We start from the raw sequence: 13,456 nt of genomic DNA on the forward strand, positions 1-13,456 counted from the left end.
ATTGGCAAAGCTCATATTACCTGTAGATTGTAGAGCTCCAAGTGCTTGTTTACAGTAGCATTTGGGGGGCAGGAAAACCACAAGGTTGAGTCATCTTTTTACTGTCACTCAACCGCACCCCCCCTGCCCCCCATAGCTGCAAAAGCAGCAAGCAGGGTGTACACATGCTGCAACCATGATGCTGTGCTTCGCAGCCATGGCAGGGATTATACCCTGTGTCACATTCGGTGGGCACTACCATGAGACGGATGCAACCTATTCAAGTGAATGGGGCCTTGTCTGTGTGTGAAAGGGAGGAGTGACAGTCCCTGCCAACAGTGCCCTTGCTGTGACTTAGCAGGGAGCATGTTCGACTTCTGCAAAGAGAACAGTGCTATCACACAGAGAGCAAGAGACGCAGAGAGCAAGGGCTCTTCTCTATAGAGAATGTATGCTGGCAAGAAACCTGTTATGTGTTTTCTGCTACCTAAAGTAAATGCACTTTACATCTTTCCATACCTGTTAGTTTGGTGCACTTGGAAAGTAATAAGCTGGTTTAGTTGAACTTTAGGTCCCTTTCACACACCGTTTGTCCATTTTTCATTCATCCGTTGACAGATGAAAAATGGACATCAATGAATCTCTATGGAGAAAACGGATGTCAATGTATTATCATCCATTTACATCAGTTTACATCAGCATCCGTCAACATCAGTTTTTTTTTAAATGGATCAAAGCTCTATTTTTCTTCCATAAAAAAACAAAAAAACAAAACGGATTGGATTAAAAAACGGATGTAAACTGACAAGTTTTTACATCTATTTTTGCATTGGTAGTGGATGTAAATAAACTGATGAAAAACTGATAAATACATCCGTTTTGATGTGACTGATGAAATTAATGGTCTGCATGTGTGAAAGTGGCCTTAATGTGACCAAAAAGGTGGTTCGGGAGGCGAAAAACTGGGCTAAGCAAAAGTTTAGGCCCCTTTCACACGGGACTGCTCCGTAATGATCCACCCCGTGATGATCCGCTTGCTCAGCGGGGATCGCTCCGTTTATCCCCGCTAAACCGGCGGATGACAGGGCGGTCTCTGCACATTGTGCAGGGACTGCCCTGTCAGATCTCCGCTCTCCTCTATGGGGGATCCGATGAACATGGACCATCAGTCCGTGTTTATCCAATCCGCTCTGCAGACAGATAGAAAAATAGGATTTTCCTCCATCTGCAAAATCGGACCATAGCGGAGACAGACAATATCAGGTGTCTGCGGATGTTCATCTGCAGACACCCGCTATCCCATAGGAATGCATGTATGCCCGTATTTCATCCGCAAATGGATGGATGAAATACGGACATACGGTCCGCATGTGTGAAAGGGGCCTTACAGTAAATTTATATAATTTAGGCCTCTTTCACATGGGGCGGATCAGTGCTGATCCGCCCCGTGGATATCTGCTTGCTCAGCTGGGACCGCCGGAGCGATCTCCGCTGAGCAAGAAGATAACAGATCCGGGGACGGACCTGTCAGAGCGTCGCTCTCCCCTATGGGAGATCGGGTGATGACGGACTGCAGAGTCCATCCAACGCTCCATAGACCTTTATGGAGCATCTGTTCAGGTCCGCCTGAAAAACTGACAGGCGGACCTGAACGGATCGGCCATGTGAAAGAGGCCTTACAGTAAATTATATAATTCTGCATACATTTCTTTATCTGTTGATTGTTTTGAACTAATGTTTTTAATGTGGGTAACCTCTCCTTTTTTTTTTTTTTTTTTTTTTTCTTCATCAGAAAACCAGTTTGCGTTGCCTAGGTTTGTGATATGTTTACTTAGAGCAATGACCTCCCCTATAAAAAGTGCATTCACACTTCGTTTTCTTTTAGTCCCCCTGCAATTCCAACAAATACCTGTTAAAGGGGTTGTAAAGGTTTGTTTTTTTATTTTCTAATTTAGATTCCTTTCAACTAGTGCATTGTTGGTTCACTTACTTTTTTCTTTTCCTTCCATTTCCCTTCTAAATGTATTTTTTCTTTGTCTGAATTTCTGACTTCCTGTTCCTCCTCGGTCAGATTGCCCCCATCATCTGAGCTGTTCTAGCTGGGGGTTAGTCAGCGTGCTCGCCCGCTCCCTTGGGACTACATCCCTGTGGGGAGACGCTGTGTACGTTCACAGGCACGGGAGGCAGGGGAGCCGCGGGCGTGTCTACCGCCTCCCATGCAATTTTATTGCAATCAGAATGACTATCTCAGCAACAAACCCTTTACTTCGCCCCCTTTATGTTTATTTAATGTATGGGTGTGCTGGGGAGGCGGGAATGGGTGTAGCTGCTGGGCGGTGAGAAATGAGAACAAGGCTCGTTCTTGTTGTTTGACACAGCAAAAAAGCAGCACTGCGCATGCGCGATGCCAATAAGCATCAAGGGAATTGTAGTTCCTTTGAAGATGCGACATTGATGCACGGAGCGCTCTCTAAAAACAGGAAGCTGAGGAGATCATAAATACACTAAAGGAGGAAGTTCAGAAAAAGCATATGCATATAACAGTTAAATCAAAAATTTCTGCCGAAATAACACCTATATTCCTGATCTATGCTGCATATAGATCAGATATTGATAAAAAGTCCACCTAATGCAGCTTTCCTGTAAAGGTGTGGCAACAATGCTGCACTGCTCCTGAATTTAGAGCAGCACCGATACGTTCACATAGGCTTGTGTGCACTACAGTGGGAAAGGAATATATTGTAAGGGGTGTGGTTATCGGCATTGTCAGTGCTGAATTCCAAGCTTGTAGTTTGTCAATCACATATAGAAGGCACAAAGTTTTTTTTTTTTATGAGACTTGTGCATTACAGTAACTAGATTTGCTGCTTTTTTAGAATGCTGTACACGAGCCTTTAGTTTTACTTTAAAATGTTTAGAAGAGAATATGAAGATTAAACTGGGTATACAGCATAAAAAAAAGAATTCATGATAATGACTTCTCACTGACAAATTGCCCCAGACGCATAATGGATTTGTGACAAACATTTATTGCAGTGTTGGTACAATCCCATTACCTTCAGAAATATTTTACTAAAAGCATGCTTACATTAGAGCTGGATAAAACAGTTGTGTTTGGTGAATTACAGAAGAGACATTGAAAATACAGTGACATTTTTGCAATGTGCTGTCTAGCCAGTTTAAAACACACATTACATTTATTACTGAGCTGGTGCTGTGTATCCAAGGATGTCACTTTAGTTGGCATATCCAATAAGGCAGAGCATTGATGTGCAGTAACTTTAAGCAACAAAATGAATTGTACATGTTACCAAATGAGAGCAATTAGACTTATGAAAGTAAACCTATGCTGAGAGAATGATAAGGGAGCTGCTACTGGGATCTCCTGAAAAAGTTGGTTGCTTGGCTGTCATGCTGGTCCTGTAGCTTTACTACTCTATTCACTCTGACAGCTGCCCGTGTGGTAAAACGCTGCATTCAGGCTGGTGTGAACCAGACCTTATGGTCAGTGATCTGGATCAAGTAGGCAGCATGTAAGGTCAGATGAAGCCAGAACACCTGATGGTTATCCTGGTTCAGTGGCTCAGAAAGTGGTGGAGCCACAAGGTCAGCACAGTAGTCAAATAACGAATGTTTTCAGAAATAAGTGAGCAATGACAGGCCATATTTCTTTCTTGATACATTTCCTTAAACGCAATTGTTGAGTTGGGTGGCATGGCTTATTGCACTATGCAGATCACTTTGACTTTTTAAATATGGACTGTACAGTGATTTGTATATAAACCTAAACAAAACAAAATCGAAAAAAAAAAAAAAAAAAAGTTGTTGCCCACAATGACCAATCAAGAGATATCTTCCCTGGGAGCATTAACTAAGGAATCTGACTGGTCACTCTAGGCAACAATACTTTTTTTTTTTTTTTTTTTCTTATATACAGTTTTTTTTTTTTTTTTATAGCTCCGGTGTTGGACAAAGTCATATTTAGCTGCTTTGAATCATGTTAAACCAAAGAAAAAGCATGGAAAAACAAGGATATAATTTACTTGGCAACTGGAAGATACAAAAAGTCATAAAAACCTAACATATTACAAAAATTCAAGGAATTTATAATGCCACCAACAGTCTAAATGATTGCAGATGCGCCTGGGCTAAAGAGCAGAGGCAGTTGGCAGTGCACCAGTAGGAATGTAATTTATTTCATTATTCTCAAGTAACTTTAATTAGGCAATCACATAATTGTGTACGATGGGGATCTTCAGTGAAAACTACATGGTGAAATTTTTTTACTAAAATAAAAAAATCTTGGCAATATACCACATGAAGACATGTGCAAAAGTAAACTTTGAGGTAATATCACCTTTCCCAACGGTTTCTTACCCTCTGATTATGCACTCAAGAATAAATAGTGCTGGCAAAATGATGACTCCAGGTGTTTCCGAGTCTGCCGGTGGTTGGTATTTCTTGCATCCTTGTCAAACCTTTTTTTTCATGCTCCTGCTTTTTGAGCCCCTTCTTGTGACAGTACCTGGTAAAACCTTTTCTCTATGCACAAAACAGAGATAATGGACAAACAGATGCCACTGAAACCTTAACAGGTGACAAATGCTTGGCTTTAGGCAACTCTTACGCGTGGCTCTTCTTCTGTTTCTTGGCTTAAGCTGGTATATGTTACTGAGGGCTCAAGTTGTGCGCTAGCCGGCAGTTCTACAACAGGTCCTGAGGGGTTGCGGAATTGCTTATACACTCGGGGATCCTGGGCCACATAGGTCGTTGTGGAGAAATACAACACCAGTCCCAGCAGAATTGTTCCGAAGGATAGAAGATAAAGTCCTGAAAACTAAACATTCAAAAAAAAAAAACAATATTGTGAGCAGTCGGTACAAATTCAAAGTATTTCAATACATGTTTTTAATACAACATTAGAAGTGTCGACTCATTTTACACACTTGGTAAGTGCCTTTTCATCAGACGTATAGTGTAACTGGTATTCCACAGCTCTAATGTAAATGATGTACTTATTTCACTTAACTGAATGCGGTACTATGGTTTGTTGGTTATCCACACTGCATTTTAGAGTGGAGACAACCCAACCTCAGCATGGAGCTTCTACGTAGAGCATTTGGTTGGTATTCCATATGGTGGACAAATGTTCTGCAACATGTTTGAAGGGAATTCATCAGGATATAAATATGGGCGCTGACCCCGGCTTTACTACCCAATGACAGTGGCCTGTTCTCATTGATGCACATGTTATGCTATGTTAGCATATGTTGCAATAAGGCAGCACATTTGTTTGAATGGGGCTACCTTATACACCAAAAAGTAAAAAAAAAAGGGTATGTAGCACTTTTGGCAGAGCACGGCAATGCAGGTATGTGTGTTGTAACACATGTTTATTTTGGTATCATTCAACATGAATGGCACCACATCACTGTCATGATGGTTGGCTGTATACTAATGATCAGATTATTGTACAATCACTCTGAATGCAGTTTCTTTTGGTACGATATTCTTATTGTGTTTACTAGGCATATACACATCACATGCATTTCCTGAAAGAAACTTGGATGGTTGTTTCAAGTCTATGACTCACTGCCATCAGCCTTTGAAGTCTGCACTTTTAAAAAACAGTCAGCAGTGTACTGTGTCCTTACAGTATCTCTTGGCTTTCAATTTACTGTTGCTAATAGAGCTATTCAACTGTCTTTCTCTTTCGTAGAGCTAAATATCCTGCTTGATTTCCTTTCTTCTGTCACCAATACCTGTGTTTTTGTTTCTGTGTTTTTTACATAAAAATGTTTTTCTGTAATATGCATGCATGTATAATATGTAACCACTTAATCTCTGGAAGATTTACCCCCCTTCGTTACCAGGCAATATTTTGCGATATTGCACTGCGTTATTTTAACTGACAATTGCTTGGCCGTGTGACAACTTATCCAACTACAACGTACGTTTTTTTTTTCCCCCCACAAATAGAGCTTTCTTTTGGTGGTATTTGATCACATCCGGTTTTTCTTTTTTGCGCTATAAACATTTAAAGACAGATCATTTTGAAAAAAACTCTTTTTTTACTTTCTGCTTTAAAACATATCCAATAACATGTTTTAAAAAATCGAATTTCTTAATTTAGGCCACAGTGTATTCTACATGTTTTTGGTGAAAAAAAAATCCCAATCAAGCGTATATTGATTGGTTTGTGCAAATGTATAGAATCTACAAACTATAGGATAGAATTATGATTATTTTTTCTTTACTAATAATGGCGGCGATCAGCGATATAGCGGGACTGCGATACTGCCGCGGACAAATCGGACACTAACACTTTCTGGGGACCAGTGACACTAATACAGTGATCAGTGCTAACAAAACATATGCAATATCACTGTGCTAATGACACTGGCTGGAAAGGGGTTAATATCAAGGGTAATCTAAGGGTTAACTGTTTGCCTAGCCAGTGCTTACTTACTGTGTGGGAGGTGCTTTTACTAGGGGAAGGCATTGATCCATGTTCCTGGATCAGTGCCTTCCCTACTAACAGATCGCCGTTGTGTCTCTGTGCTGAACAATTGCCGGGTGCCGGTGGACATCGAGCCTGTGGTTTCAGCCGCTGGGCTCCCGCTGTGTGTGATCACAGCAAAAGTGGGTCACCAGTGGCATGCATGCACACCCCAGACCCGGAAGTGTCAGATCACGTAGACAGAGCAGCCACCCTGCTGCAGTATATCTACAGTGGGTGGTCGTAAAGTGGTTAAAGAATAAGCTCACCTTTTAGGAACATGATTTTCCCACTGATGCAGCCGCTCCCCGCTGCTCTCTTCCCATGACAGCAGTAGGGGGAGAACTTCCCAGTGCTAGCTGTCACTTTTTGAAGACAGCATGGCCGTACAGGGCTCTGTCATTCATTCACAGAGCTTTGTGTTTGAATAAACTACAATTCCCAACATTCTTTTCCACATACACAGCACATATCTCCTGAGCTCGAAGATGAGCCCACAGTGGTGTTAGTCTAAGCTGTTATCCTGGTAGATTCGGATAAATGCCACCTTGCTGCCCTCATAAGACTGGGGATGTCTGGATACACTGAGATGAGAAATAGAGGACGCACCAGCATAGTGCATTATCCTCAAAAATTGCTTTATTAAATAAGAAAGAATAATACTCACAAACATGCACTTGTAAACAGCATATCAGGTATAGAGCAGCTTAACATCCAGTGTGTCTTATAACAGATGAATGTCCCACAAAAGGACTTTCTGACGCGTTTCGAGGTAGTGCATCTTCCTTTGTCTCTGAGGAAGAGGGGCTACCTCCAAAACACGCCAGTCCTTTTGTGGGACGTTTATCTGTTGTGATACGATGGATGTTAACCTCCCTGGCGGTATGATTAGTTCTGGTTTTAGGTGCTGAAAGCGGTACAATTATTTTGCATGGAAATTTGGCATTTTATATTTGTAGTCCTGTAATTCTTAGTAACGCTCTTAAATCTGTTCAAACCAGAGTCTAGCAGACATCCCGGGTAAAGTTTATAATATAATAAATAATAATAAAAATTATTCAATAATGTAATCAAATCCAAAAACATTTGCTCATTTGCAGAATTGTCGCTGTCATTAGATTTAGTGTTTGATGACGAATTTCCCCACAAATCGCTATCGCTCAATTCTGCAAGTGATTATAATTTATTATCGCTGTTTTCTAGTTGGTCTAAAATCACTTTTGACATAAAGGGACACTTTTTGGTTGCTATGGGCAATCTCCAAATTCCAGGCAGAAAAATCAGTATTTATATTATAAGTGCATGCAGGGCACTGGACAGACCACTAGGGACAAAGGGGGTGTGTAATTTTTTTTATACAGTACTGTAATCTGTAAGATTACAAGACTGTGTGCGTTTTGTGTGTTTTTACTTTTTTAAATTTGGCACCGATCTCCGCTCCGGTGCGCCATAACGTCGCAGGGAACGGAACTCGGCGGCACTCGGGCACTGTGTGAATCGAGCAGAGGACAGCTCGATCACACAGCATGGAGGACATCACTGGATCCAGGGGACAAGGTAAGTAACTTCTCCCTGTGTCCTCCCTGTATCCAGCGATGAGATCCCAAGTCTGGCTCAGGGTTACCGCTTATGGTACTGAAATCCCAGCCTGAGCCAGACTTGGGATTACCGCTAGGGAGGTTAAGCTGCCCTACATCTGATATGCTGTTTACAAGTGCATGTTTGTGAGTATTATTCTTTCTTTTTTAATAAAGCAATTTTTGAGGATAATGCACTAGGCCAGTGCGCCCTCTTTCTAATTCTCATCTTTTGCGGCTGTCGGCTTGTAGTTCTCAATGAACTACCAGGGCACTGTTGAGCACTCTATAATTCATTGAGTCTACTTATCAGTGTGAAACTGCCTGCCCGTATGATGTACAGCGCAGACAGATCACACTGATAGATCTGCAGGAGACCTGAATGGCATCAGCGATCTGCTGATGATTGGTGCAATGTCTCCCATGCTCTTAAAAATTCACTTTTTTTTTTTTTTACCTTAAAAGAAATATGCATTTGTTTTATATATATGTGAACTTATCCTTTAACAATTTGATGAAAGTCTTTTAAAAGTGGAAGCAGTAATGATGTACCCTGGGCAGTGTCAATTATGATTTTACAAAAAAAAAAATAAAAAATTGAAAAGATACACAACTTTTCTCCCATACTAGCTGTATTTTACCATGGCGAGGCTTACAACACCGACATTGTCAGCTCAAACAGAACCTTAGGAACTCGCTGAATTGGCAGATAAATAGGTATTTTTCTGTACTTGCAGTGTTTTTAAAGACATAAACTATAATAAAATGTGAATGTAGGAGAATGCGCAGCCTCCTTTGCTGACGTAATTTCCTTATGGCTGGTTCTGGATCATGCTGGTGCCGTGGAGAGTTTTTGGTGGTTATTTACTAAAGGCAAATCCACTGTGCACTTGGAAGTGCAGTCCCTGTAGATCTGAGGGGGACATGCAAGAAAAAAAAACAGCATTTTTGCTTGCACATGATTGGATGATAAAATCAGCAGAGCTTCCCCTCAGATCTACAGCAACTGCACTTCCAAGTGCACTTGTAGTGCAGGGTGGATTTTTCTTAAGTAAATCAACCCCACTGTCTCCATTTTGGCTAAAGATCGCTGTACATGCTGGTGCTAGCAGATGAGCATCTTTAATATGTGAGTGAGAACTTCTATTTCCTACTGGTGTTTGTATATTTATAACATATTGTGATTTATTTCTGTTTGCACTGAGTCACATAGCCTTGTGAACATAAAGATTGCCCCCCCTAAAGGTCTTGAGCTTATGAAGTACTCCATTGATATATTTGGTGAGTCTGCAATATTCTCACATGAGTGAAGGTGGAGCACAGCTTGGCTAATTAAGAGTACCTATCACTGTATTGTGTATTGGTGTGTTTATTCCACCACGTGAGGACTATTTATTTTATGATTATTTTTTTTTTTGTGTGATTTATATGATATGCACTATATTCACAACTTTTAACTGTATATTACATTCCATTGTAGAGTGGAGTCAACTTAGCTGAGTTAAGCCAACAAATAGATCTTCTATAATATAGTCAGGAATATTCCTTTGCTGCTAAACTTAATTACTGAATAGAATGCTTGCCATCTAATAATTTATTCTTTGGTTACCTGGTTTTGATTACATGGGCCTTGAAAGAGATTATACACTGAAAGGTAATCACATTGGCATATTTTGTGTAATAAACTTATTAACATAATTCATTACTCTAGATACTCTAGCATTCCAAAATTCGAACTTGCTAATGCTAAAAAAAATAAATAAAAAAAAATAAAACTCTAAGAAATGTCTTAGCTTTTTAAAAGTATAGATTTTTTTTTTAAGGTGGTGTTAATCCTATTTAACCACTTCAGCCCCAGAAGAATTTACCCCCTTCCTGACCAGAGCACTTTTTTGCAATTCGGCACCGAGTCGTTTTAACTGACAATTGCGCGGTCGTGCGACGTGGCTGCTTGTTTACATTAGCATCTCCCCGTTCTTCCTCTCCGTGAGACAATCGCGGGTATCCCCGCGGCGGACCCGCAACCCGACCCAAGGAGCTTGGCGCGCGCCTGCTAGCCATCTCTTAAAGGGCAACGCACAGGTAAGTTAGTTTGCCTGTACGAGCCCTTCTGCCAACGTATATCGGCGTGAGGCGGTCGGCAAGCGGTTAAAGAGAACCTAAATCATAGTGCATGGTGACGAGCAAAGTTTAGACATTTCATGTTAAAGTGGTTCTAAAGTCAAAAGGCTTTTTATCTTAATGCAGTGTTTGCAATCAGATAAAAATCATTCAGTGTGCAGCTCCCCCCTCAGCCTCCTAACATCTACCTAAACCCATCTCGATCCAGCGATGTTGGACAAGAATCTTGGCTCTCCCTCTTCATTGGCTGAGACAGCAGTAGGGTGCCATTGGCTCCCGCTGCTGTCTATCAAAGTCAGTGAGCCAATGAGGTGGGAGAGTGGGTGGGGCCAAACCATGGCTGTGTCTGAATGTACACACAAACGGCTCAGCACAGGAGCCCCCATAGCAAGCTGCTTGCTGTAGGGGCAGGAGGGAGGGGCCAGGAGTGCCAGAGAGGGACCCAGGAAGAGGCGGACCTGGGCTGCTCTGTGCAAACCTACTACACAGAGCAGGTGACATATATTTGTTATTTTTAAATTTAAATAAAAAGATTTATTATCACTTCAATCATGAAGCTTGCGTACACTTCCTGCTTTACTGTTGATTCCTGCTAGCCAGTAAAGGTGCCCTTCATATTGATGGGATCCCCTATATTTCAAAAAGTGCCTTTCAATGATATTAGTGAGATCCCCCTGCTAACATTCACTCAGAAAGTAGCTTGCCTATGAGCCATTACTTCTAGTGACTAGTTGCGTTGTCCTGCAATCCTTCATGTTTGGTCCTTTATGAACATCACTTTCTTTTCTGCATAAGGTGGTATCCACTGCCCGCTTGAATGAAGACATTGTGATTCCATCACTTTGTTCAAGATCAGTGCACCCTAATCTTATATATTTGTTTATGTATTCAGGATTATTAGGATGTTTTTGAATGTCGTGTATGGGTTCTGAAAGATCAAGTAAGTGGTTGTAGAGAGGGCACATAAGGGCCTTGCAGCGATGATTGCTACTATTTAATTTTGTTCCAGGCAAACTGTTGTCCAAGCGTTTCAAGCACCGATATCCAGCGTTTACAGTTACAGCACATTCTGCAAGAGTTGGACATGCATTCTAGGCTTTCCACTCTCAACCTTCAATTTCTCAGGCATGCAAGGCAGCCACTTGGTTATCAATTCATACATGTTAACAAGTTTTACAAGGTGGATGTGACAGTATCACCTGATGCCAGCCGTAGCGTGACTGGCCTGCATCATTAGTCTGGTTCTCCATTCTGTCTTTGCCTGCCCAATTATGGCACTGCTTTGAAACATCCCAGTAGGTGATAAGTAACATAAGAGCTGTGTCCTCCAAAATATGAAGAAGGAAAGAGGATTTTTTTTTTTTGTACTTGCTGTAAAATCCTTCTCTCTGCATTATTAGGAGGACACATCGCTTGCTCATCTAGCTTTGCTGCTTCCCATGTGTTTGAATATTTTATTTTTTGCACTGCTGTGTCATTTTACTGAGCTTGTTTGTATAGCGTGGGGGACTTAAAGTGATTGTAAAGTCTCTTCGTTATTTTTATTGAAAAAAAAAATTTATACTTGCCTGCTCTGCTGCAGTGGATTTGCAAAGAGCAGCCTGGATCCTTCTCTTCTCGAGTCCCTCTTCTGTGCCCCTGGCCCCTCCCTCCTGTTGAGTGCCCTCACATCAAGCAGCTTGCTATAGGGGCATCTGTGCTGAGTCGGAACTTCCTGTGTCCATTCAGACACGGAGCTGCGGCCTCGCCCGCCGCATTTCTCTACTAATTGGCTGAATGATTTTGACAGCAGTGAGCCATGGTGCCACTGCTTTGTCTCAGCCAATCAAGAGGCATAGTCTTGGACGGCTGAGACACTCGTGGACATCGCTGGGTAGAGATGGGGCTCATGTAAGTATTAGGGGTGTTGGGGGGCTGCTGTACCCAGAAGGCTTTTTATCTTAATGCATAGAATGCATTAAGATAAAAAAAAAAAACCTTCTGACTTTACAACTCATTTTTAAGGCCACCACCAGGAACCACCCCTGAGCTGTCTTTTTTTTTTTTTTTTTTTGTACCTAGCACTCTACTCCTGCAGGTTCATGAAGAATTGTTCTTGCCAAACCAATCTATTAACCTTCTATGAGGAGGGGAGTTGCCATCCAGATAAAGGAAGGCCTGTAGATGTGGTGTATCTGGATTTTGCAAAAGCATTTGACACAGTTCCCCATAAACGCTTACTGTACAAAATAAGGTCAGTTGGCATGGACCATAGTGTGAGTACATGGATTGAAAACTGGCTATAAGGGTGAGTTCAGAGTGTGGTGATAGATGGGAAGTACTCTGAATGGTCAGGGGTGGCTAGTGGGGTCCCCCAGGGTTTTGTGCTGGGACCAATCCTATTTAATTTGTTCATAAATGACCGGAAGGATGGGGTAAACCGGACGATACTAAGCTAAGCAGGGCAATAACTTCTCGGCAGGATGTGGAAAAAGAGATCTGGACAAAGTATTAGGATGGGCAACTACATGGCAAATGAGGTTTAATTTAGAAAAATACAAAATGCATTTGGGTGGCAAAAATCTGAATGCAATCTTTACACTGGGGGGAGAACCTCTGAGGTAATCTAGGATGGAAAAGGACCTAGGGGTCCTAGTAGATGATAGGCTTAACAATGGTATGCAATGCCAAGCTGCTGCTAACAAAGCAAACAGAATATTGGCATGCATTAAAAAGGGGATCAACTACAGAGATAAAACAATAATTCTCCCCCTCTACAAGACTCTGGTCCGGCCGAATCTAGAGTATGCTGTCCAGTTCTGGGCACCAGTCCTCAGGAAGGATGTACTGGAAATGGAGCGAGTACAAAGAAGGGCAACTAAGCTAATAAAGGGTCTGGAGGATATTAGATATGGGGAAAGGTTGCGAGCACTGAACTTATTCTCTCTGGAGAAGAGACGCTTGAGAGGGGATATGATTTCAATTTACAAATACCGTACTAGTGACCCCACAATAGGGACAAAACTTTTTTGCGGAAGGGAGTTTAACAAGACACATGGCCACTCATTAAAATTAGAAGAGAGGTTTAACTTTAAACTACGTAGAGGGCTCTTAACTGTAAGAGCAGCAAGGATGTGGAATTTCTTTCCACAGGTGGTGGTATCAGCGAGGAGCATCGATCATTTTCAAAAAACTATTATGTAAGCACCTGAATGACCACAACATACAGGGATATACCATGTAATATTGGCATATAATCACACACATAGGATGGACTTGTGTCTTTTTTTTTTTTAACCTC

At 41.6% G+C, this 13,456-nt stretch overlaps 1 protein-coding gene across 2 annotated transcripts in view; it reads right to left on the bottom strand.

The window, feature by feature from the left end:
* Positions 1-2,988: 2,988 nt before the first annotated feature.
* The window catches only part of SLC35F1 (solute carrier family 35 member F1), a 487,635-nt gene continuing 477,167 nt past the window's right edge, over positions 2,989-13,456 (bottom strand). For both annotated transcript variants that reach the window (XM_077487047.1, XM_077487046.1), the window contains exon 8: positions 2,989-4,816. In XM_077487047.1, the coding sequence (XP_077343173.1) occupies positions 4,592-4,816 (225 nt within the window). In that variant the 3' untranslated portion in view covers positions 2,989-4,591. The remainder of the gene's footprint in view (positions 4,817-13,456) is intronic.

This window comes from Lithobates pipiens, unplaced genomic scaffold (genome assembly GCF_037356315.1).
Source record: "Lithobates pipiens isolate NorthernLeopardFrog02 unplaced genomic scaffold, aLitPip1_a1.2 Scaffold_18, whole genome shotgun sequence".
In the NCBI taxonomy this organism is placed as follows: domain Eukaryota; kingdom Metazoa; phylum Chordata; class Amphibia; order Anura; family Ranidae; genus Lithobates; species Lithobates pipiens.